This window comes from Miniopterus schreibersii (genome assembly GCF_964146895.1).
Source record: "Miniopterus schreibersii genome assembly, chromosome: 16".
NCBI lineage: Eukaryota > Metazoa > Chordata > Mammalia > Chiroptera > Miniopteridae > Miniopterus > Miniopterus schreibersii.
The window spans coordinates 29114997-29139610 of NC_138116.1; the positions used below are offsets into that span (position 1 = coordinate 29114997).

Genomic DNA, 24614 nt, shown 5'->3' on the forward strand with positions numbered 1-24614 from the left:
TATCACAAGTCCCACATACATATAAATACATGTATCCTAACACTTATGCAAATACACACACATCCAAATACAAGCATGTACATGTAGGCCATTGGAGAGATAGGGAAACACAGAGGAGACTAGTGAGTAGGCCTGTGTGGATGAAGCTGAGATTGGAAAGGGAAATTCAGGCAGGTTGTAGAGGAAGGACTTTAAATAGCAAATACCAAGAGTGTCGTGATGTCATGGAAAGAGCCTTGGATTTGAAATTGGGTGATCCTGAGGTTAAATCACAGCTCCGTCATTTACTAGCTGTGTGACCTAGGCAACTGGCTTAACTTCTCTGTGCTTTTGTTTCCTTATTTGTAAAATGGAATGCTGTAAAGATGCAACTAAGTTCCAGAATGTTCTAGGTGCTTAATAACAACTCAGAACTGTTATTGTTATTATGAACTACGTGGGGACTAAAGGTATATGAATGAAGCCTTGACCTCCGGGAAGTGATGTTTCAGGAAAGTAACCTTCATATAGGCCATTATCATCATCATTCCATTTGAGACCAGGAAATCAAGGCCCACAAGAGGTAAAAGTATTAGCCCTCGGGCTGGGGAGGATGATGTTTGCATTGTAGGAAGTGTGCAGCAGGAGACTTGAGCCAGGCCTGGGCCGAGGGGGTGGGCCAGCTACCATCAGGAAGCCCTGCTTGTCAGGGACTCTGCCTACTCTCAACCATACGGAGCAGTTCTGCAGCATTCCTGAGGACTCTGAGGCCTGATTTGCATGTTATGCCAAGTAGGGCCATATTTTTCCAGAAGGTCATTGTTCTGGCCCTTCACAATCATCTCTGCCACCCAATGTCTCCAGTGGGCCTTAATCCTTACCTTTTCCTCTGGGCATGGGTGGCAGCCCCCTCACCCACCTTTCAGTATTGCCAAGGAGGGACTGCAGGCTTGGTGGAAAGGGTGCTGAGATGACAGTTGAAGGATCTAGATTGAAGTTCTATCTCAGCTGCTTATTAGCTGTGAGACCTTGGGCCAGTCATTTCCCTTTTCTGAGGCCTGAGTTTGCCCCTCAGTTCAATTATGACAATAGCCACCTCCAGCAGTATAGCAAGAATTACATGTAAGAATGAATATGAAAATGCCTACCTAGGGCTTGATCCACAGTGCGGACTCATTAATGTTGGTTGAACACTTGGAGGATAATTAACAGAGAAAGAGACCTCTGTTCTTACCAATCAAGGTGGGCGAATCAGATCCCCACTCTGCTCCTCAGGCTCTCACAGTCTAGTGAGGACATGCGGGGGACAAATGTTACCATCAAAAGCACAGTTTGTGCTAAAAAAAAAAAAAAAAAAAAAAAAAAAACCCAAACAACCAGAGTAACCAGTATGTCCAAATATTCTGGGTACGGCGTGGCCAAGACAGGCCATGACCTCAGGCAAGGGTGGCAGGTGTGATCCGGTCTTGAACGATGGGGAGAGTTTTCGTGGAGTGGAAATGGAGCTGGGCAGCCTATTATGGAAGTCCACGCTCTCTTCAGCCTTGGGGGAGTGTGGAGCCCTGAGGTTGTTTGGCCAGGAGGGATGCATGCCCCCGTGTGTGGAGGTTTGGGAGCTGAGTAGGAACCGAAAGCCATGAGGAAAGAGAGAAGGGGGAAACCAACCTTTGCCCCAGGACCTCCTGTGTGCCATATTTCCTCTGACACACCCTCACATCAAGCCTTCCTGGCAGGTTTTTCTCGTGCTGGTTTTATAGGTGAGGCACCTGCGACTCAGAAAGACCACGATCTGATGGCACAGCTGGAGAAAGGCAGAGCTCGGATTGGAAGTTGGGCCCAGAACCCCAGTCCCTTCCCCCTCCCTCAGCCTCCTGGAAGCTTCTTCTAGGCTTCCAGGAGTTGCGGATCCTTTGGCAGGAGGGGAAGAACCCGTTGGTCCCGGGAAGGACTCAGAGGGCGTCCCACTTCTGGGCAGCCTTCCAGTTGCTCTCCTGGTCGGAGAGTTCCATATTCCAAACAAACACTGTGGCCACTCCGTTAGCCTTATCACCACTCCCACACCCACGACAATCTGATTAAATCCTGCTGTCACCAGTGAAAGGTCTTTTGCAAAAGGCTCCTCTCTCTACAAACACGAGCCTCCTTGCTTCCTACCCAGGCAGGCCCGCTCCCCGCCCCCCAGCCTTCAAGGTCAGCTCGTACAAGAGGAAAACTTTGTCACTATCACAATGGGAAGAGGCTTGGTCAGGCAGAGTCCTGCTTCGACTTATCAAACACTAATGATCTCTTGGGCAAACAAACTGAAGCTGAACCCCCAGAGAGCACACTGGTTCCTTGACCTTGAGGCTCAAGGAAACCTGACGAAGGGCTGTATCCACCCAGCGCTGGCCACCAAGAAATAACAAAAGCTACCATTTGCTGAGTGTCCACCCAGGGTGGGCCCTCCGCACTGTTTCTAGTTCTTCCAACAATTCTGTAAGGTGGGTTCAAGTCCTCTCTTCTGGCGACATTTTCAGTTTCTTCTCTACCTTACGGAGACAGAACTGAAGCTCAGAGAGGGGCTCTGCCCAAAGTCACATAGGTACCGAGCTTACGAAGTCAGGAGTGTTTGATTCTGTTAAAGAACACGGCAGAGTCTTAGTTACTGATTTCATTTTCGAAAAGCCTAGGCTTGTTACATTGGTTTGCCAATACAATAAATAAATAAAAATTTAAAAGCAACACAATTCAAATGAGTATAGTTGAAGATGTAATTTATTAAGTGATTCATACACTGGGCAGCATCCCATCTAGCGACTAGCAGGGGGCCCCAAGGGGTCGTACAAATGGAAGGTTTTTATAGGAAGAAAGAAGGGTCAACGGAATATTAACGAAAGAAAAGAAAGGATTATTTTTAGACCAGGAGGGAGGGAAGGCAATGGCAAAGGTGTTTATCGCATCAAAGACGCCCAATTAGTTTAATATCTCCCTTACATTTAGATTTAGATTTTGTCCTGGTTTTCCTCTTCTAGGTTGCCTCTCTTTAAGATAAGGTTATTTTCTTTTTCCTCAAAAAAATAAAATAAAATAAAATTTCTGTTTTCTTACGCCTTCTTCTACTGAAAACACATCCTTGCATTCAAAGCTGTTTCCTTATTATTACAGTCGTTTTAATTCCAACAGTGTAATTTTTAATGAAAACTAAGAAATAAACACTTATGAACTATCTCTTATATTAATGTTCTGTGCCTGTGCAAATTTAGAAATACTTTCTATAATGTATAGAAATGTGTCTTTTCATAGAAAAGTTCTCAGTGTGTCATAAAACATGTTTCCCAGTAGACCCAATTTTATCTTTCGTTTTTCTACACTGGGAAACCAAAAGTAGGTAAATGTAAGATTAACATTCCAATTTTTTTCACCCTTATTTGGAAATGATCTAGATATTTAATACATTCTTCAAAAAACTTTTAGGGTTCCTCCTAGGTTTAGGAAATTCTTGAACTACAGACCTTAGTTTTGACCAAGGGGTAAAAGATACCTGAAAGGGTTCATCTGCAACCTTGGGGAGTTTTATTTTAAACAGTAACTGTTTAATCGTGCCTTCAGAGGGGAAAAGCAGTTCAGACAGATAATTAGTAAGCCACGAGTACTAGGGTGAAAAAGTAGGGGTAGCCCTGGCTGCTGTGGCTCAGTTGGTTGGACCGAAAGGCTGCCGGTTCAATTCCCGGTCGGGGCACATGCCCAAGTGGAGGGCTCAGTCCTCAGTCGGGGGAGTGCAGGAGGCAACTGATGGATGTTTCTCTCTCCCTCTCCCTTTCTCTCTCTAAAAATCACTTTAAAAATATATATATATTGTTTTAATTCTACACTGGGAAATATATATATTTTTAAAGTAAGGGGTAGGGAGCAGTAAGAGTCACATCCATTCTATCATTATTTGTCTTAGGTGCCTCTTGTATCTTTAATTTTTCATTAGCCTTTTGTAGTGAGTCTTTTAATGAAGCTATCTTGGAATACTAAAGGCATTTGTAAGCTTCTGCATGCCAATTAAAACAAGTATCTCATTCTGTTTGCTCAGTTTGGGAACCCTTACTTTCAAGTGCAATTTTAAAATGATTTTGTTTAACTGAACGCTCCTCCCAATGGCCATTGCCAACTCTAGGCTGTGTCCACAAAGCTTTAGCCTCCTTTGCAAATATCCGCGGCTTCCGGGATTATAGTTCTTAAACATAAAATAAGCAGGTACGCTAGAAGGTGGCACACTCGGTTCTTTGGATATAAAGGATCCTGTTTCTTAATAGTCACCTGAGACCTCCTGCTGGACCCAGGACAGCTCAAGTCAAACCCACTCCAATCCTGGACCCAGTGCAGTCCTTAAGCTGGACCCAGTCTAACTCCGGCTGGTAACCACCACCAATTCCTGTGGAACCTTGGACTGGGAAAATGATTGAACCAGAAACCCCCAAAGAATGAGAATTGCTGACTGATTTCAAAATAAATGGAGAACTGCAACCACAACCAGCAGTTCTCAACATGGAATCTGGGGGCTGATTCCAAACAAATGGGGAATTGCAGACTAGATTCTCAGCAGTTCCCATCATAGAATCCAGGGACAGAGGTAAGACCTGGGGTTTTCCACCGGGAAATTGTGGTCTTGTCACCAGAAAAAAACCAGGACCAAAGCGGGTCTGCCCCTGGCATGGTCTGGAGTATGTAAACTACTTGCTCTTAAGTGTCCTTGGTTAGGGAAGATAAGACTTTGTGATTTATAAGCTGGCTATAAATTTCTTGTCCCTGTTGAACTGTCTCAGTTTCCCAGTTCCACTTGCCATGGAATTGTCCTAGCTTCTTACTAACCTGCCTGTCTAGGGGCTTGCTCTGGGCAGAACTATCTGCCAGCTCAAGCTTACCTGCCCTGTAAAGGCAAGTCATTCAAATCAGGAGCTTGAACACAAGATAGAATGGAGCTCAACCCTAGATGGACTTATCAGCAGCCCTAGGAAACAGTGAGAAAGACAGTGAACTCAATATGAAGTTGTGTTTCTTGTCCCCCAAAACCACCAGAAGTTCACTTCGGTCTCAGTACTGCCACCAAATCTGTTCAAGAACAAAACTCAATGGAATAAATGTGAAGATCTAGTTGGCTTTATTAAGTGATTCATGAATTGCGCAGCATCCCATCTAGCAACTAGAAGGTGCTACAAGCAGTTGTACAAAATGGAAGGATTTTCACCCTGGCTCCTGTGGCTCAGTGGTTAGAGCCTCGGCCCATGCACCGCAGGGTCATGAGTTCTATTTCTGGTCAAGGGTACTTACCTGGACTGCAGGTTTGACCCTGGGCCCAATCAGGGTGCATGCGGAGGGCAACCAATCTATGTGTCTCTCTCACATCAATATTTCTCTCTCTCTCTCTCTCCCCCTCTCTCCCTTCCACTCTCTCTCTCAAAAAAAAAAAAAAAAAAAATCAATGGAAAATATATCCTCGAGTGAGAACAAAAAAGAAAAGACTTGAAAGCAGGATCTCAAAGAGATATTTGCACACCCATGTTCAACAGAATTATTCACAACAGCCAAAAGGTAGAAGCAACCCAAGTGTCCAAAGACAAATGAATGGATAAGCAATATGTAATATACACATACCATGGAATATTATTCCGCCTTAATGAGGAAGGGAATTCTGACACATGCTATAACATGGATGAACCTTGAGGATATTTGCTAAATGAACTAAGCCAGTCACAAAAAGACAAATGCTCTATGATTCCACTTACATGAGGTCTCTATAGCAGTCAAACACACAGACCCAGAAAGTAGAATGGTGATTGCTGAGAGCTGGAGGGAGGGCGGAGGTGGGGCGTTATTGTTGAATGGATATAGAGTTTCAGTTTTGCAAGATGAAAAATTTCTGGAGCTTGGTTGCAAAAGAGTGAGATTGTATTTAACAGGACTGAGTTGTACACTTAAAAATGGTACAGATGGTAAATTTTATGTTATGTGTATTTTATCACAATTTTAAAAAAAGGAACTGGGCATGGAGAATTGGAAATAGAGGGAACAGACTTGCTGCTTGGGAATGCAGGGAGGAGGCTCTTGGGCTGACTGTATCTACATGAGCCTCAGGTCCCTCTAGCATCAGAGCACTCCCTGGATCCCTGCGCGGCCTCCAGAAGCCAGGGAAGACAGGCAGTGCCAACTCTGGGTTACTCCCTATGTGCTTTTCACCATCTTGATGGTGGGGAAAACCTATTCACTTCATTGCCTTGTTATCTGACTGATGACCCTCATCTGTCCCAGATGAAGAATCAGGGACTAGCTCCAGAACATGCTGGAAAGAGGCTCTCTGACAGGAAATTTATAAATTTTCATGAGCCTCCCATCTATCCCCCCACCCATCCATTCATCCATCCATCCATCCATCCATCCATCCATCCATCCATCCATCCATTCTTTCAACACATATTAGTTGGGTATCAACTCAAGAGGCTGAGAGGGTACATACAGACAATCATACAGACAGACCCTGTCCCAGTGGGATTTATAGTCTACTAGGGGTATAGGCAGGTTTTCTGGACAAAGAAATGCAGCGTGATACGTGCTGGGATGGGGGTCCTATCGGGCACTCAGCAGCCGACCTGAGTTAGTCTGTGATGAGAGTTCATGAAGAAGGTTCAGTCTTAGGCTGACTTGAAAGATAAACGAGACCTAACCAACCAAGTGGGGAAAGGGAGGCAGGGAAAGTATGCCAAGGAGAGCAAGAGCATGGCCACCTCCTAGAGATTTTAGACAGTGCAGGGCCAGGTGATGATCTGAAAACAGTTGAGTCAGGGCAGAAATGGTGAGAGCTGAGGCAAAAGAGGAAGGCAAGGATGGGATCTCGTAGGGTCATTTGAGCACCTTTGGGGCACCTTGTAGGGTGCTGAGGGAGGTATGAGACAAAATGAGTGGATCCAGCCAGAGAGGCAGTGTGAGACATGGGGGGCAGTCAGGAACCCTGCAGTCAGATTCTGGGTCCAGCATTCTCAGAGCTGTGAGCAAGTTGCCCACTCTCCGACTCTGTGTGGGACCCCCCCCCTTCACCTCTCCCTACTATCTCAGAGCAAGCTAGCCACCCAAGAAAGACACTTTTGGTGCTAGGGAATGCATCACCTTTCACCTTTCATCCTGGGGTGAGGGTGGAGGTGTCCTTGTAAACAGCCTCAGTGCGCCTCCCTAGCCCTGCTACCTGTGATCCTCCATCTGTGCTTGAGAATATTCCTGCCCTCTTCTTCAATCAAGATTTCACAGCCAACCCTATACCCTATCTTCTCTCCTCTAGGCTGGGCAATCTCAGGTCTCACAAATCATTCCTGCCCCCTGCTATGTCCAGCCATCCCATCTTTCCAAGATCGCTTGGGCTGTGCCCCTGTGGGCTCCAGGCCCAACCTGCTCAACCCTGGTTGCCTCGGAGGCTTCTGTCTGATGCCTCCCCATGCCTGTGTCCAGGTCTGAACTTCCTAAAAGCTATCTTTGAGCCCCAGCCCCAGCTCTGTCTCCAGCTTATCTGCCACCTGCTTCTAAGAATAAGCTGGTTCTTGTAAGCTGGGGACCGTCTTCTGTCTCCTAGTACTATCTTGGCTGTTCCCAGGGAGCCCTCTCCAGGAGGGTCAATGGCCAAAGTGCAAGGTAGGTATTTTCTGGTTATGACTCCTCCCTGAGATAGTGCAGAGACCTGTCACAGGAAAGACTGAAGAAGGACAACCTCAGCACCCGCCACGAGTTGCTCACAGTCCATTAGGAGCCATGAAAAAAGGAACAGTTATTTGCAGGGTTAATTGAAAGAAAAGGTGGGGCAGGTTGGAGAATGGAACAAGGTCTGGCAGAATGGGACCCTGGCTGTGACTGTCTGGCAAGGGGAAAAATCTGTGATGGCTGGAGACTTCCCACTGGCCTCAGGACACTGCTTCTGATATGAATTCATCATCGATGGGGCCTGCTGCTGGGGATGCGATAGCGCCCCAACATTGGTCCTCCAAAGAGGATCAGCAAGGATCCCAAGAGCCTCTGACTTTGAAGGGGGCTATAGAAGCAAAGGTAGGAGGAAGGGTGTCTCAGTAAAAGAGCAGCCATCTAATTTGGAAACACTGAGTTTTACCATCACAGGGGCGCAGGGCATGGAAGGCTAGGCAAAGAGCATGGATGTGAATCCGAATTTTCTGTATTACTCACAAGCTGTGTGACCCTGGGCAAGTAACTTCACTGCTCTGAGCCTGCATCACAGAGTTGTTGTAGAGAGTTGGGCAAATTGGGATGCAGATTACACATGTAGTGGATGTTGTTCCTCTGAGGAGGCCCAGCCATGCTCCCCTTGTGGCTTCACCAGAGCCTCAGGCCATGGGAGAAGCCTCCTCCAAGGTGAAACAGAATCGGGGTATTGTCTTGGGTAACTGAAACCCTTTGTCATCCCTGTGCTTTCTGACTCTTCCTCACCTGCAGGTGGCAGGTTGGTGGTGTGGGAGTGGAGAGGCCACAGTCTGAATGGGGGCGTGGGGGCAGCCAGTCTGTCCTGTCTTACTGTAGCTTTCCACCCAGGCTGGCTCCAGGAGTCCCGCCACCCAGATTCGTCCATAGCTCTCTGCTCACCCTGCAGAAAGCATTGAGTGTCTCACACAGACCTCAATGGCTCCGGGAGTATCTCACTGGCCTAACAGCCCAGGCCATGCTGTTGTACACCCTGGAAATGTGGTTATGAGCTCTCAATCCTGTCCCCCATAAACCCATATTTCAGCCACACAGAAGCTTCTTTTCTCTAACCGTCACCAGTTCTCCCCAGGCTGTGCTTACTTCCTGAAGCATTCCCTCTGGCACTCTGCCTTGTTATCCTGGCACACACATCATCACACTCTGAAAATCAACAGAACCATGGGTTGAGCTTCTACTGTGTGCAGTATGGGGTGGGGAGGGGCGAAGGTACCAAGAGACAGAGACTCTGGCCAGACAGACAACCAGCAATTCCTTCCAACCCACAACCGGCACCTCCACCACACACGTATATGCACACACACGCCATCCTCCAGGCCTTATTTCACTCTCCCACCAGCTTGTGATCCTGCCTCCATCACCCTGTGGCCAAATTAGCCTCAACTTCTAAGTTACCATCAGCTTCCTCACTTCCAAGCACCGAAGCCCTTTCCTTTGCCTCTATAACTTGATTCCTGAGTCCATTTCTCCTATAAATTACTTCTTCCACCTCTGTGATTCTATAAATAAATGTTCTCTTATCATTGGAGTTTTGGCCCTGGATTCTTTCCTAGCCAGAACTCAAGTAATGAAGTTGCTGAACCCAGGCCCCGCTCTAGCGCCATGGATCCCACGCCCAGGTCCTTTCCTGCCGCCTGCAACAAACACACCATGAGTTATCTAATTTGAGCCTCATAATAGGAAGATATTCCAGGGGACCAAGGAAGCGGTTATTCTGAGAAGTTAAGTCAGTGGATCAACACTACAGAGTGAGTAAGGGATAGTCAGGACCCGTGGCCGTGCGGTTTCGTAGACACCTGGAAGGGAGAGGAAGGCTTGTTCCAGGCCTTGGCCTCCCACAGTCTTAGGCTGGAAACGCCTAGAGGGCAGGGCCTCTCCAGAGGGGGGCCGCCCGCCCACGGTCCTGTCGGAGCAGTTCTCGGAGAACAGGGCTTTGGGGAATGAAAGGAGGGAGGGCGGGCTGGGTGGGGAGGTGAGGGGACTCGCCCTCTGGAGGCCGGCGGTGCAGCCTCCGGGGCACCCTCCCTTCTCCAGCTGCTCCAGCAGGCGCCCTTGCCAGCCTTCATGCACAGAAGGGGTTAACTCTGGGCTCGACTCCCTGACTGAGCCTGAAGCTTTTTACTCCTTGATCTCACTCTCCTCCCTTTCTTTGCAAAGTCTTCCTGATCTTTATACCTCCCCGCAAGTCCCTCCTCCTTCCTCTCACCCCCGGACTCCAAAAAACCCTGCTCTGATTGCCAGGGTGGGTCAATGGTTAACACTCCACCGCTTTATATAAGCCTGGCCCAGCCACCTACCTGCTCCAGTCAGTCCCTCAGGTCCCCGGATTCCAGAGAGACGGCGGCTCCAGCAGCCCTCCTGGGTCCACGCCATGGCCACCTTCTGGCGGGGCCTGTGGGCCTACCACAACTACCTGATTGTCCTGCTCCTGCCCTTTGTCCTGCTGCCCCTGCCCATCCTCATCCCCACCCAGGTAAGGACTTGGGGCTCAGGCACGCAGAAGCTCGGAGGGGGCCACAGGGGGACTGTTTGGCCCAGGGCTGGGGATCCTTAAGACCAGCATAACCGACTGACCTCTCCTAGCCTGGAAGGGAGGCGGTCACCGCCTGGTCTCCTGAGGGATGCAGGTGAAGAGGTCCAAGGGGGCTTTTGCTTGGCACCCAGGAGTAGGAGCTCAAGGTGAATTGCTTAGGTGCACTTAGGATCTACTGCCTTGGGAGTCAGGAAGCCAGGTCAGTAAAAGAGGTGCAGGGGGAAGCAGATGGAGTTATCTGCCTACTGTGTGACCACACTGCCCTGGGCCAGGCTTAGTGGCTGGCTAAGGAGCACAGGGCTGGCTGCTGGAGGGGATGGAAAGGGAGTAGGATGAAGCTGGCCTCCAGCAGTTTGTGCCCTTAAGAATATAAACAGAAAGAGAAGGTATTCACCTGTGATCCTAAGGGCAAAATCTGCTGAGGAGGAGGGGTGGCACCTTGCCATTGGGCATCATAGACACCCTGGATGGAGGGGGAGGTGCCAAGGCTCCCTGCCCCCCCCCACCCGATATTATACACTTCGGAGGGCCTCTTGTAAATAAAAGAACACAAAATTATAAACCTAAAATTAGCACAGGGCTTGGGGAAGGGTTAGGTCAGGATGAGGGAAGCTCAAGCTTCACAGTAAATCTTATCCTCTGGCAGGTCACACAATTAAGAAGTGGCAGAGCAGGTGGTATGGGCTAGCTCCAAAGCCTGTGTTGTCTTCTCTCTACCTCACTGCCTCCTGAAGGCTGAGACAGAATCATGGCCCTGGCCCCACCCTGCAGCCCCAGAACTGCCCACCGAGCCATTTTCTTCCTTTTGTCACAGATAAGGAAATCGAGGCAGGCTTTTTATTCATGCTGTCCCAAAGGGGTGAGGAACTGGGAATGTAGTGGCACAGCCCCTGGGCCCCTGACATGCGCTAGGTGACAAGGCTTGGCTCACCTTTGAGATGATCGTGGTCTCAGGCCAAAGCCAGTGACATTTCTGTACTGGGAACCCATCAAACAGGTCTTCAGACAGACAGGGCCAAGTGTGTTAACCCCAGGAGAGAGGACAGACAGGGACTGTGATTCTCATTTCACCCCCAAGAAAGCACAGCCCAGAAGAATTCAGTAACGTGCCCAAGGTCACACAGGAAAGCCTGGGTCAGTACTAGAAGCCAGGCCTCCTGCAGGGGAGTGCAACATGTCAGAGCCTCTGTTCCCTGTGCTGCGCCTAGACCCACTGCCTGCCTCTGCCCACAGACACTGCCTCCCCTGTCCTGACTCAGACGAACTGTCCCCAGTCCTATCTGTGAGGTCAGCCTCTCCACCAGGGCACTGGACACCAGCCCCTTTCAAGGATTTTGCTCCTCTAATTACCCTCTCTCTCTCCTACATCAAGTTCCCCTTCTCTGCCTGATCTCTGGCATTAGCATAAGATATTAGCTGTAATATCTTCCATCTTAAAAAGCAATCAAACCTTCCTTTGACCCCACATCCCCTCCACATATGCCTCCTTTCTCTTCTCTCTCTCCCAGAGAAGGCCTCAGAGACTATCTACATGCACGTGTCTCTCCTTAGACAATTCCAGTCTCCAAGACTCTACCCACTCAGAGGGCTCTCTTCAAGTCCCCATCAGCTTCTGTGTCCCCAAGCCTGTGGTCCATGCTCACCCTCCTCAACCCCTCAGCAGCATTTGTCACAGCTGGTCAGCCCCTCTTTGCGATACCGTCTTCTTTTGGCTTTGGTGACACCTGGTTTTTCTCCCCCCTCAGCCACTTTTTCCTGGCTCCTCCCTACGCATCTTTTGCTGTCTCCAGCTTTAAAAAGCATCTCTGTGCCGATGCTTCCCGAACCTGTAGCCCCAGCGCTAACCTCTAAACTTGTTATCCAGCTAACACAAGACACTTCCACCTGAATGTTCTCTTTTAAGCAGCATACACTTTTCCACGTGCAAAACAAAACCCTCGTTGCTCAGCTTTTCCAGTTTTCTCCTCCTGCAGTCTTATTCTTCAACATACAGTTCAGCCGTCTACCTTGGAGCCAGTCCTCATTCCTCTCTTTCTGTCATTTCCACATGCGCCTGCAGGTCCTGTTGACTCCATGTCCCCAAAACACTTTGAAGGCGATCACTTTCCACTGCCTCCACTCTCATTTGGGCCACCATAATTTTTCACCTATCCCTATCTCTCCCCAGACCATTCTTCACCCCACCACCTGGTCTTTTCAAAACCTAAGATCATATCACTACCTGCTTAAAAACTCCATACAGACTTCCCATCAAACCTAAAATAAAATCCAAACCTCTTAGGGCAGCCACGAGCCCCTGAGGCTCCTCCCCTGCAGGCCCCTCGGTCCTCATGCCCAATGTCCTATCTCCTGTTCACTCTGCTCCAGTCCCACCAGCTCTCTCTCTGCTCCTCAACTTGCTCGTCCCCCCGCCTGGATTGTTCTCCCAGATGCCTACTTCTCATTCCTTAGGTTTCAGCTTAAATCCACCTCCTCAGAAAAGCCTTCTCTAACCATCCCCAGTCACCCTGTGGTTTTATTTAGAGGGCTTTCGCTGTCTGAAATGATGTATTTGTTTATTTTTTTATTTACTCTCTGACTTCTTATACTAGAATGCAGGCTCTATGAGGATAGGCACTTTGTCATTTTCCATGCAGAATCCCCAATGCCTGGCACAAAGGAGGTGCTCAATAAATACCCGTCGAATGAATGAATGAATGTGGGCAAAGAGGTCCCTGTCCTGAATTCCTGCTGAGTCCTTGTTCTCTGTGGTGGGTCCCTGAGCTTACCTCCATGCCCCTGGCCCCTGAAATGGGAAGAAGGAGTTCCAGGCTAGGCTCAGACTCATGTCCGTATAATAATAGTTGGCATTTATCGAGATTTTTTTGCGTGTGTGCTAGTCATTGTGCCAAGTACTTCAAACCATTAATCTATTTATTTATCAAAATAACCTCTGAGTTACTGTGAGGTTCCTACTGTTAGCTCCATTTTATAAAGTCTGGACTGGAACCTGATCTTGGGGTCTCTGTCCGAGATTGTCCAGGGATGCAAGGTGGTGGCCCTGTTATGAGTCACATCTTGAGCCATCTACCCTCATGTCCATCCAGCTGTCAGCCAGTCCTTCCACTGTTGATCAGTCCAGGATGTCTGTTCAGCTCCTGCTCTGTGCAGCAGGTTACCAAAAAGGAATACAGACATTTTGCCCTCAAATTGCTCTCAGTGTAGGGGAACATGTGTCTACACAGAGGTATAGCCAGGAGGCTGCTGGAGCTCAGAGGAGGGAGAAAATCCTTCCAAATGCATCAAGGGAGAATCCGAGGCAGGTGGCACTTGAGTTGGGCCCAGAAGGCTGAGTCAGATTCCAACAATCAGAGCCATCTGTAGAGGGAAGGCCAGGCGAAAGGACTGCAGGAGCAAAGGTGTAAGGGCTGGAACTAGTAGGTGTGTTTGAGGAATAGCTACAGAATCCTTGAAATGCTCATCATCTTCCTGTGGTCCCAGCAGATGGGGAACCGTGGGGCCTGAGGCTTTCTCACTACTCCCACAACCCTGCAAGCAGACCAGGAGGAAACACCATCAATCTGCCAGAAACCTTCCATCCAACCACTCATTCATGCATGCATTTAGCTCTTAAGGAAACATACTATGTGACAGGCATAGTTTAGGTGCAGGGGGTGGAGAGAAACACAAAAGCATATCCTGTCCATGCTGTGAAAACCACACAGCAGGTGGTGACTGTGGCTTAGGGAGGGCCTGCTCTAGACCCTCTCTTCCTTGAGGGGTTCTCAAGGAAGGCCTCCTGGGTGGTAATATTTACCCTAGGACCAGAATGGCAAGAAAGAGCCAGCCAACCACAGCTTTGGGCAAAGAGCTGTCCAGGCAGAACATACTGTGCAAAGGCCTGAGACCAGGAAAGTGGAGGGATAAACAGCCACCTAGGCATGGAGGCCTAAGTGAGAAGATGGCTTAAATTAGTTTAGAGAGGGGAGAAGAGGTCTGCCTACGTCATCCCTGCAAGGCTAGGGGAGGGAGGCAGGGTTTTATGCATGAGGGGTGAATATTCGCTCAGGGATCAAAATGCCTCTCAGGACCCAAGGGGACCTAAAAACAGTCTCCCCATGACACAGTATCCACCAGGACAGAGCTTAGCTGAAATCTATATTGTACTGATGGTGAGAACAAAAAGTGGAATTCCTTAATCCGAATCACCTGTACACTTAGAAACCTGTATAACTAAAATGCCCTTACTGCAAGCTATTCCTGAACCCCAAAATGGACTCAGGACTCAGATGATTCACTGTGGGCATGAAGACTGTACAAGGAATTTGGACCTCACTTCTAGGACCCGCCGCTATCTTTAGAGACTTCCTGGCTCTTGGTTGAGAAGGCAGAGTCCAGGGAACAAAACACGGATTTGGGAGCCAGGCAGATGTGGGTCAAAATCCACTTGGTAGCATGTACAGTGGCTTGACCTTATCCAAACCTCTTACCCCAAAGGAGCTATTATCAGGATGAAATGAAATAACCTGAATGCATAGAGTAGCTGGCCCTGGGAGCTCAAGAAACAGTGACTCCCTGTGCCCTTGGCCTCTTGTCTGAACTTCTAGCCCCTGGATAATACAACTAGTCTCAGGGGCTGTGGAGATGCTTGACTTCCTTTCCAGAGATGACTTGTTTTGTTCAAACGAGCCATTGTGGGCCTCGGTGATTCCACCTATGAAACAGGAAGACGAGGTGTGTCTGGTCGCTTCCACCAGAACGGCGGGGTGTGGTCCCTAAGGGTGGCCTGAGCAGCACTGGGACTACGCGAAGACAAATCTCCTGGCCTCTGGGATATTTGGGAGTAGAATTAGAAGAAGGAGCCAGCTTCCAGGGCCAGGGGAATCCCTGGAGTAAAGAGAGAAGATTCCCCAACTTGAACTTTGTCTCCTGATTACCAAGGGGTGCCCATACTTCTTAGCACCTGCTAAGTGAGGGTCAGGAAGAATCTTCAACAGTAGTTCCCTGGATATAATCCAGCAGTGAGGCCAGGGCTGTTGTGAGGCTCAGCAGCACAGAGGGGTGTGGGAAGGCTTCACTCACCATCACTCCTGCCTGCTGTTTTGCTCTTTAGTGGACACAGGCAGGTCTGGCTGCAGCTCAAACTGTGAGGTCAGGACTCTCCCCACTTTGGTTTTCTCTGACACTCAGAAACTCATTGTTTCCCTTTGGCCTTTTAGAGCAGAAGCTGATGCAACAAATTCATAAACATTAAGGTGCAGGAATAAACAAGACAACCCAAATGAGATCAGGCAGAGAACCAGAAGGGAGCCAGCACCATCACTTGCATTTGGCAGAGTCTCAAAGGCAGGCAGGGGCTGGGACACTTTCCAGTGGAAAAGGGGAAGGCTTCAGCTGTTCCCTGATTAGAGGTTGGTGGTGGGGGAAGCAGGGTGTCCTATGTACTTGGTTAGGGGAGCATATTTGGCTCTCACTGGTTGGAAGTGGGGGTAGAGAATGGGGGGGCAAAAATGAAGGAAGCTGGTGGGCACTCAGCCAGTCCTGACTGGGGCCAACTGCTCTGGGGGCTGTGGCTTAGCTGCCCGGGCTGGTTGCTGCAGAGGTTGCATTTTCATATGTGGCCTGGCCATTGTTCCCTTTATATATTCAGTCCCCCAAAGGTATTAGATATTTGGCATGGGCCTATCATTCCTAGAAAGGGTATCACACGCCCACAGCCCACTCTGTACCTCCTTCCCCAAGTCTCTTCAGCCTGGCTTCCCTCCTTGTGGTCACTGCCATGTGGACACTCAGGACAGGCCTCTGGGAGTTTCCCTCCTCCCATTCCTCCTACCCAAGTCATCAGCCACCACCCAGACCCTCTGTCTTCCAGCTCCTAACATCTCTGGAGTCCGTTCTCTTTCTCTATCTCCTCTGCCATGACCTGCTCGGAGCCCCTGTCATCTCCCCACTGGACACCCAACCTCCCATCCTGTGTCTTCTGATCCATCTGCTGCGCTATAGTAGGTGTAAACTCCTTATTTTCATCTTTACATGATTTATTTGTTTAGGTGACCCATGCACATTGTATGAAATTCAAAGCACAAAAGAGTGGAACGGAGAGGCCCCTCCCGCACTCTGCCCAGTGCCCTTCCAGAGGGCAGTCTCGGCGACCAGCGTCGTGCATGTCCTCCAGAGCAGGGAATCCGCTCCAGGGGCGTCTGTGGGGACAATTCAGGAGGCCTATGGATTTGGATGGGGAAAAATTACATTTTGTTGTCAATAGCCTCTAAAGAAAATTTAGCATTTCCTTCTGTTATGAATGTAGACAACAAATCACAACAGTATAATGATAGCTTTGACTTTGCCACCAGTAGAAATCGCAAATATTTTTACATCACATTAGAGCTGTTTCCTGTACCTTGAAATCTTATTTATGTTCATCATGACTTTGAAGTTACAGTAGCTGTTAGCCAACGAAGGTCTTATTAAGTAAGAAAGAATCACATATATCATTATCTTACCCCTTTTTCATATTTTAATCACTGTATTTCAATACAACTCGTTTTCTTTATAATCCTATTTTATTTATTTATTTCATTTTATTTTTAGAGAGAAGGGGGGAGAGGGGTAGAGAGAAAAAATGAGAGTGAGAGAGAAAGAGAGAAACATCGATCGGTTGCCTCTCATACGTGCCCTGACCAGGAATCAAACCCACCACCTTTCGGTGCACAGAACAGCGCTCCAACCAACTGAGCAACATTGGAGAGGGCAGAAAGTATTTTATTTAATGCATTTAAAAACATTATTGTAAGGAGTTGGAAATCTTTGTCACTCTGCCAAGGGGATCTTAGTACCAAAAAAAGGGTAAGAATCCCTGAGTCAGATATATACATATGTATACTTAAATACTTGTGTCTATATGTAATACTTGTACACATATTTTTTTAATCACATATGATAGCATCCATGTTTTAATAGAAATGCCAACCTAACAGTATCACTCTTCTCTTTCTACCTGTCTTCTGGATAAAGTCCTAGATCCCTCCCAGGACAGATGAGGCTCTTTCCAAGCATTATACCTTTCCAGAATGCATCTTGATCTTTTATGCCTCATTCTGTTCCCTCTGTGCTTACTCCCTCACCCCAACACTTTTTTCCCACCAGTGATCTCCTATTTATCCCTCAGTACCCCCTCAGCGTCTCTTCTCTGGAAGCCTTCCTCAGCCCAGAAGGAGGGAGGCTCAAGGAAGGGGCCTCGTCTCTACGATCCCACTCTCTGGTCTCTCCTTTGCCATGGTGCTTGGCAGGCTGCCACCCAATGCCTCACCTCACTCTCTAGACCTGGAAGTCCTTACTGCCAGCAGCATCCCTACTTGCCAGGGGCAGAGGGGCAGTGGGAGTGGCCCGCTATGTGCCAGCCCATCCCCACCCCTGGGTTAACCTTCAATCACCAGGAGAAATAAGTTGTGACACTTCTGAGACTGTGGGCATATTTGCTGCTGCCCAACAGCCACAGGCTGCTCTGTACCCGTAACGGGTAAAGGCCGTAATGCCCGCAGATCCCACACCTTGCCCACACCCAGGGTCCAGAGTCTGCCCTGGATTCCTCGGCACCTTCATCTTCATTTGTTCCTCTTGCATTCACCCTGCTTCCCCAGCACCCCAAGAGCACATTTCTGTCCCAACGTCAACCCTGCCATCTGCTCACTGCCATCTACAGTCCTTTATAGCTTGTAGCTACATATTCACATCCCTCATCCTGATAATAACCCAGCAAAGTGGGTGTTTCTCTTATTTGTTGATAAGGAAACCTCATAAGAGAGATAAATGTGTATACAGCTGGGAATGCTCAGTGTTGCTTATCCAAAAAAAAAAGTGCTGAGAGGGGTTAAGTAACTTGTCCAAGGACACACAGCAATAAAGCTGGTCCTGGGCACACAGGTTTTCTGAACTCCAACCTGTGTTTTCCTTTACAAAAGAAGCAAGCTGCCAGCCTTGGGGTATGGAAGCCCTCTGAGGGTTTATCTCTTCTGTCCACTGTTGGCTTTGCAGGGCAGCCTGCCTCCCATGGCCCTGTGGGCAGCGCACACTCAGACTCCCTGAGGGCCAGGGCAGGGTCTGACTCATGTCTGTGCCTCTAGTGTCCAACATTCATTCACTCATTCATTCAGAGTGTCAGCTCCATCTAGATGCCAGGCACCCTGCTGGGTGAGCAAAAACAGACTTGGACCCTGGTCCCTGGAGAGAAAGGTCTGAGATTGATAGTAATCAAGAAATTTGTGCCCTGCTGGGCGTGGCTCAGCGGTTGAGCATCAGCCTAGGATCCAGGAGATCGCAGTTCGATTCCCAGTCAGGGCACATGCCCGGTTGCAAGCTTGATCCTCACCCAGCAGGGGGCGTGCAGGAGGCAGCCAATCAATGACTCTCTCATCATTGATGTTTCTCTCTCTCTCCCTCTCCCTTTCTCTCTCTGAAATCAATAAAGATTTATTTATTTTTTTTTTTTTAAAGAAATTTGTGAAACTAAGTGTTTCATTACAGGCTGTGTTGAGTGCTAAGCAGAAGAGTTACAGGAGCTTAGGGTATAAAAAAATAGTGAATATACTCCAGCCTGGAAGCCATAGAGGCTTTCCTAAGAAGAAATATTTGAGCCCTAGCCAGTTTTGCTCAGTGGTTAGAGCGTAGGCATGTGGATTGAAGGGTCCCGGGTTCGATTCTGGTCAAGGGCATGTACCTCTGTTGCTGGTTCAATCCTTAGCCCTGGTAGGGGTGCGTGAGGGAGACAACCAATCAACCTGTCTCTGTCACATCGATGTTTCTCTCTCTGTCTCTCTCTCCTCCCCTTCCACTCTCTCTGAAAAAGCAATGGGAAAAATGTCCTCCAGTGAGGATTAAACAAAAGTAAAAAAGAAAACAATGAGTTGAGATTCCAAAATTGAGTAGACATCAGCTGGGCAAAGTTGGGAGGGAAGAGAGGAAATTATGCACAAAGGCCCTGTGGCTACAGGGAGAATGAAGCGTTTGAGGAACTGGAAGAGGGCCAGGGTGGCTGCAGCAGAGAGAACAAGGAGGAGGGGCACAGACCAGCCCTAGGCTTTTCCTAAGGGCAGCGGGAAACCCTGAAGGGATATGAGCTGTTTTGAGGTGAGTGTGTGTAGGCGGACGGTGGATTATACAGATTTGTGCCTCAAGATCACTCTGACTGCAGCAAGGAAGAGAGATTTCAGGGGCAAGAAAGGAAGCTGGGAGGCGAACAAGGAGGCTGTTGCAGGGATCTTGGAGACAGATGCTGAGTCTTGGGCCGGGCTAGTGACCCAGAGCTGGAGAGAAGTCAAGGGGAGCATGTGAGGCATAGATCCAGCAGGACTGGAGACCCGGAGTGGGACGGGATATTTGAATGAGTGTCTGATGAACAGGTTTGATCCCCAAGTTCCCACTTCTAAAGGTAAGGATATTGACCTTGGAATAGGACACATGTGGGGCCAATGGAAAAGGATCCCCAGAGCTCTCTCCTCAGGGGGTGCCCAAGGGTCTGGCACCTCACTCAGAATGCAAACAGCTCCCCAACCTCAAACCCAGGCCCTCTAAGATTCAGCCAATAGCCCAGCCGGGTGTGGCTCAGCAGTTGAGCGTCGACCTAGGATCCAGGCGATCGGGGTTCGATTCCCGGTCAGGGCACATGCCCAGGTTGTGGGCTCGATCAATGACTCTCTCATCATTGATGTTTCTATCTCTCTCTCTTTCCTTTCCTCTCTCTGAAATCAATAAAGATATATTTAAAAAAAAAAAAAAGATTCAGCCAATAAATATCAACAAGGCAATGCTAGACTCGGAGTCTCGGTTTTCTCACCTCTCCATAGAGCGATGAGAAGCACTGTCTCATGGAGATGCATGAATGAAATGGCCAGAGACGGAGAAGCATAGAATAGACTGACGAGTCTCAGAGGGAAGCGGGGGGCGGGGGAATTGCGGAACACGGTGTCATCGGGGGGAAAGGGGACATCTGTAATACTTTCAACAATAAAGACAAATTTTTTTAAAAAGAATGAAATGAGAGAGAACATGTGTAAAGTATCCACCGGGCTCTTCGTGACCCTGTAACTGTCCACTCTGGCTCACCTCTGCATCGCTGGGGCTTGTAGAGACCCCTGCTCCCTCCCACATAGGGTGAGCCTGGAAGTTTAGAAAATTCCCAAAATGATTCAGGAAGGCCACAGTAGTTGGTACCAGGTAAAGTATTTTCTTTCTCTCTTCTCAGGGATTCTAACCCATTTCTGAGCCATGACTGCCTTTGGCCATCTGGTGAAGACCATGGGCCCTTCTCAGGAGGTTGCTTTGAAATGCACAAAATAAAATGCATAGGATCACAAAGAAAAGCAACGATCTTGAGACCCATTTCTAAAAACATGAAAAAATAAATTGCAATTCAGAAATGTAGGTGCTTCTTCATGATTGCATTGAGTAAGATCTAATGTTGGTGTCATAACTACCATAATTCCAAAACACCGATGGATGTAAACACTATTTTGAGATACATTTTGAGATAAGCTGTGACAACGGACCTGTGTGGGTATCTAATAGCTAACAGCTACAGTCAAATATCTGTCACAAAATCACCAATAGTACCATTCATAGTTGTATGGTTTTGTTGTTACGTATGTTCATAACCTTAGTTAGATGTTAGCAGAAAATTGAAATAGTTTTCCCATTGGACTGCGTGGATTTTTGGAATTCCATGCCCCAGTGAAGAACCCCATGAACCAGGAAGGACAGGTCAGCAAGTTAGGCTACCGCTGGACAGACTCCCCAGGAATGTGGGAGGGGGACACAGGGCCAGAGCCACCGGGCCAAGGAAGGCTCCTGGATGGAACTGTGAAACCAGTTTTGGGTTTTGATCTAGAGATAGACAGATATAGAAAGGGACACAGAGAAGTTGTAACAGGGTAAGGGAGCCATAGATTGCACACACTGGAGCTCACAGAAGCAGATTTGACTGTTAACAGCTGCCTTTGGAGTTTGGAAATGGGATCTCAGAAATGAAGGAATTTGCCCAGAGCCAGGTAACAAGAAGTGGCAGTCCCCTCGGGTAGCTTCTGTTTGGATTCAGAGCCCCGTACACCCCAGTGGCCACAGTGGGCCTGAAGCTGGGGACACCCCTCAAATGCAAGGGATGGAGCACAGGGTAGAAGGTAAAAGCTGGGGTTCAAAAACCAGATGGCCTGGCTTTTCCACTTATTTGTGTAACTTCGAGACATTTACTGAATGTATTTGCACATTTGTTTGTTATCTGTGAAATGGGAACAATAGTCGCTAACTCACAGAGCAACTAAATGTGATTAAAAACCATCTGAAGCACAGAGCAGAGAGCAGAGTGCTTGGCATGAGGTAGTCCTCAGGGTCCTGCTGTCGTGATTAGCAGAGCTTTCTTCTTGATTCAGCAGAGTGACGGTCTGCCCCAGTCTCCCTCCTTGGGGGTTTGCCAGGGTCCAGAGGGGCTGGCCTGCCCTTAGCCCCAGGGGAGGGTGAGTAACTGGCCAGGGCAATCTTTGCAGGTGAAAAAGTGGTTGAGGAAACAGCAGCTTCAGCAGAATCAGCCTCCTGCTGGGGGAGGAGTGGGGGGGTGGGTCTCTGGTCAAGGGTCAAGGTGGCCCCACCCCTGGAGCCCAGGAGTTCATGCCTGGGGTGAGGAGAGGGGGGGTATTGGAAAGAAAATGAGCCTGGCATCTAACAGACTTGGCTCTCCAGCAAGGCTGTGCACTGTACCACTCCGGGACGCCAATTATGTAGACGACGGGGAGAACTCTCTTGGAGTCACGCAGTCTAGACACCTTGCCTGGATCCCATGCTCCTCTGCCACTCCTAGTTCTGTGGCCCTGAGCAAGCCACTTACCCTCTCAAGCTCATCTCTAACGGGGACCGCCACACCCGCCTTAATGGCTGTTGGAGTTTATGTAACAAGATAAAAACAACTGGCCAGTTTGGCTCAGTGGTTAGAGTGGCAGACCCTGGACTGAAGGGTCCTGGGTTCGATTTTTGAGCAAGGGCATGTACCTCGCTTGCAGGCTTGATCCCTGGCCCCTCGTTGATGTGTCTCTTTCAAATTGATGTCTCTCTCTCTCTCTCTTCCACTATTTGAAAAGCAATGGGGGGAAAATATCCTCATATCTCAGGTGAAGATTAAAACAAAAAGCAAACAACCAGCTCCTAAGAATTGCTCCATAAACAGCAGTTTCTTCTTCCCCCAGGGACCCACCCTAAGCTTCAGGGTTCTAAGGGCATGAGGTGCTAAGGGGTGAGCCCAGCCTGTAGCAGGTAGAGAAAAGAAGGAGGCCAGGACAATTGAGACAGGCAATTGAGACCAGTAAGAGAGGAGGGCGCCCTAGCCCCACAGCTCTTTCCTTTGGCAAGCACAGAATTTGCAGGTAACCCTGAGGAGGCTGGGATGTGGGCACTGTTCCCCACCACCCCCCTCCTCCTGGAGAATGATTCCCCCACTTTCCCTCTGTCGATAAGGGTGGGCCTCTGACATCAGGGGTTGGCTGACTTCCATTTTGCTCTAGACTTGGAGGTCTTGTCACAAAGAGGAGAGCCTCTGGTACGCAAAGACTCACAAGACTATGACTAGGGGTTTACCCCACAATTCCCTGCACAAAGCAGGAATGGAGGAACCTTTCACATATTCTATAAAATGTGAATGGCGTCTCCTGGGGTTGTGCAATGCAGTGATCATGCCAGGATTGCTAAGAGGGAGACACCACCATTCCCAAAACTTTCCAATGATTCCTTTATTCAGAAAAGATTTGCTCTGAAGCCTGTTGGGTCTTGAGCTCCAAGGACCCAGATGCCACAAAACTGACTATCCTCACAGAGCTTATCTCCTAGCAGAGGGAACAAACACGAATTAAATCATCATACAAATAAATACTTTCTTACAGGCTCTGATAAAGCCAGGGGAAGTTAGGGTACCAGGCAGGGTCCACACTGCACCTAGGCCCCAGTCTGGCAGCCCCATCTCATCTAGGGGTCCTCATCTGGGCCTTCTGAAGTCCCCTTGGGCTGGATGGGGCCTGATAGCCAACTCCAGACTCTCTAGCCCCTCCCCAAGGTCCAAGTGGTGAGAGGGCCTTGTTTTGTTTTTTATTTCCATTTTTAAATAGGACCCTGGGCTCAAAAATCAGTGACTGTGGGTTTCATGGGCTCTCTTTACATTGTTACAAATGGCCTATTTTCTCCACAGGCAGGAGGTGATGACTTTGGGATACAGGCCTGCCCCGTCCAAAAACTCTGCCTTTCTCCTCCCACCCGCAGGCAGCCTACTGTGGCTACACCATCATCCTCATGGCGATCTTCTGGAGTGTCGAGGCCCTGCCCCTGGCTGTCACCGCCTTTTTCCCCCTCATCTTGTTCCCCATGATGGGCATAATGAGTGCCAAAGAAGTAAGCCTCCCCCATCCCAGGGGGAAGGGCTCCTGGGGAGGGAGGGGTCTACTCTAGGATGCCCGTGACCCAAGAAGTTTCATCATCTGCAGGGCACACAGAAGAAGGGTCCCCGTCTCTGCTCCTCAGTCAAAGAGCACTGAAGGGGGAGTCAGCTAGAAGACAGGGGGCAGGACGTTCTAGATGTGTGTGGCTGGTGTTGAAGGTTCATTTGAAATGGGAGTGATTAGGCTTAAGCCAGGGAGGTGGAAAAGCCTGCTGACAAAGGAAAAGGGGCCTCGAAGTCCAGCTAAAGAGCTTGATTCTTCTAGTGTAGTATCCCTTCAACTTGAGTGTCCTTAAACTGGAGGGCAGGTTAAAACACAGATGGCTGGGCCCACCCCAGAGTTTCTGATTCAGTAGATCTGGGGCAGGGCCTAAGCATTTCATTTCTAGAAAGTTCCAAGAACCATTGCTCTGGTTTCTAGAAACAGCACTAAATTGTCATCTCCCAGTCCATGGCTGTAAACATGAGTGAAATCAGGCTGGATTTCCTCCCAATCAAACCTAAGGGGGGAAAGAATGAGCTTGGCAGGAAGAGAGGAAACTGGTTAATATTAAATACTGCGTAATCCAAAGACTATTTCCATTCAGTTTCAAGAGCCCAGGGACCAGCCTCTGTTTGTGGGAATATCAGTGACTGTACCCCATAAACCCAAAGACCCGGTAGGAGACCCCAGGGTCTTCCAGCCTCTCAGCTGGCCCTGCCTCCCAGGTGTGCATCCAGTACCTTTCGGACACAAATATCCTGTTCATCGGGGGGCTGCTGGTGGCCATTGCTGTTGAGCACTGGAATCTGCACAAACGCATCGCCCTCAGTGTGCTCCTCATCATCGGCGTGCGGCCTGCTCTGTGAGTTCCCACAAACCAGGACAGGACAACCCAGTGCCAGTGGCATTCTGGGCATCCAATCCCTGAAGGGACACTGGAACACCAGGGTGTCCAT

At 48.9% G+C, this 24614-nt stretch overlaps 1 protein-coding gene across 3 annotated transcripts in view; it reads left to right on the plus strand.

Moving 5' to 3' along the window:
- SLC13A2 (solute carrier family 13 member 2) overlaps window positions 1-24614 on the plus strand; it is a 57002-nt gene that overhangs the window by 24587 nt on the left and 7801 nt on the right. Inside the window, exons 1-3 of one of the 3 annotated variants that reach the window (XM_081161245.1) lie at window positions 9998-10171; window positions 23430-23629; window positions 24384-24520. In XM_081161245.1, the coding sequence (XP_081017371.1) occupies window positions 23531-23629; window positions 24384-24520 (236 nt within the window). In that variant the 5' untranslated portion in view covers window positions 9998-10171; window positions 23430-23530. Of the gene's footprint in view, window positions 1-9997; window positions 10172-23429; window positions 23630-24383; window positions 24521-24614 lie in introns of those variants that run through there. The other 2 variants (XM_081161243.1, XM_081161244.1) reach the window with 2 other exon arrangements.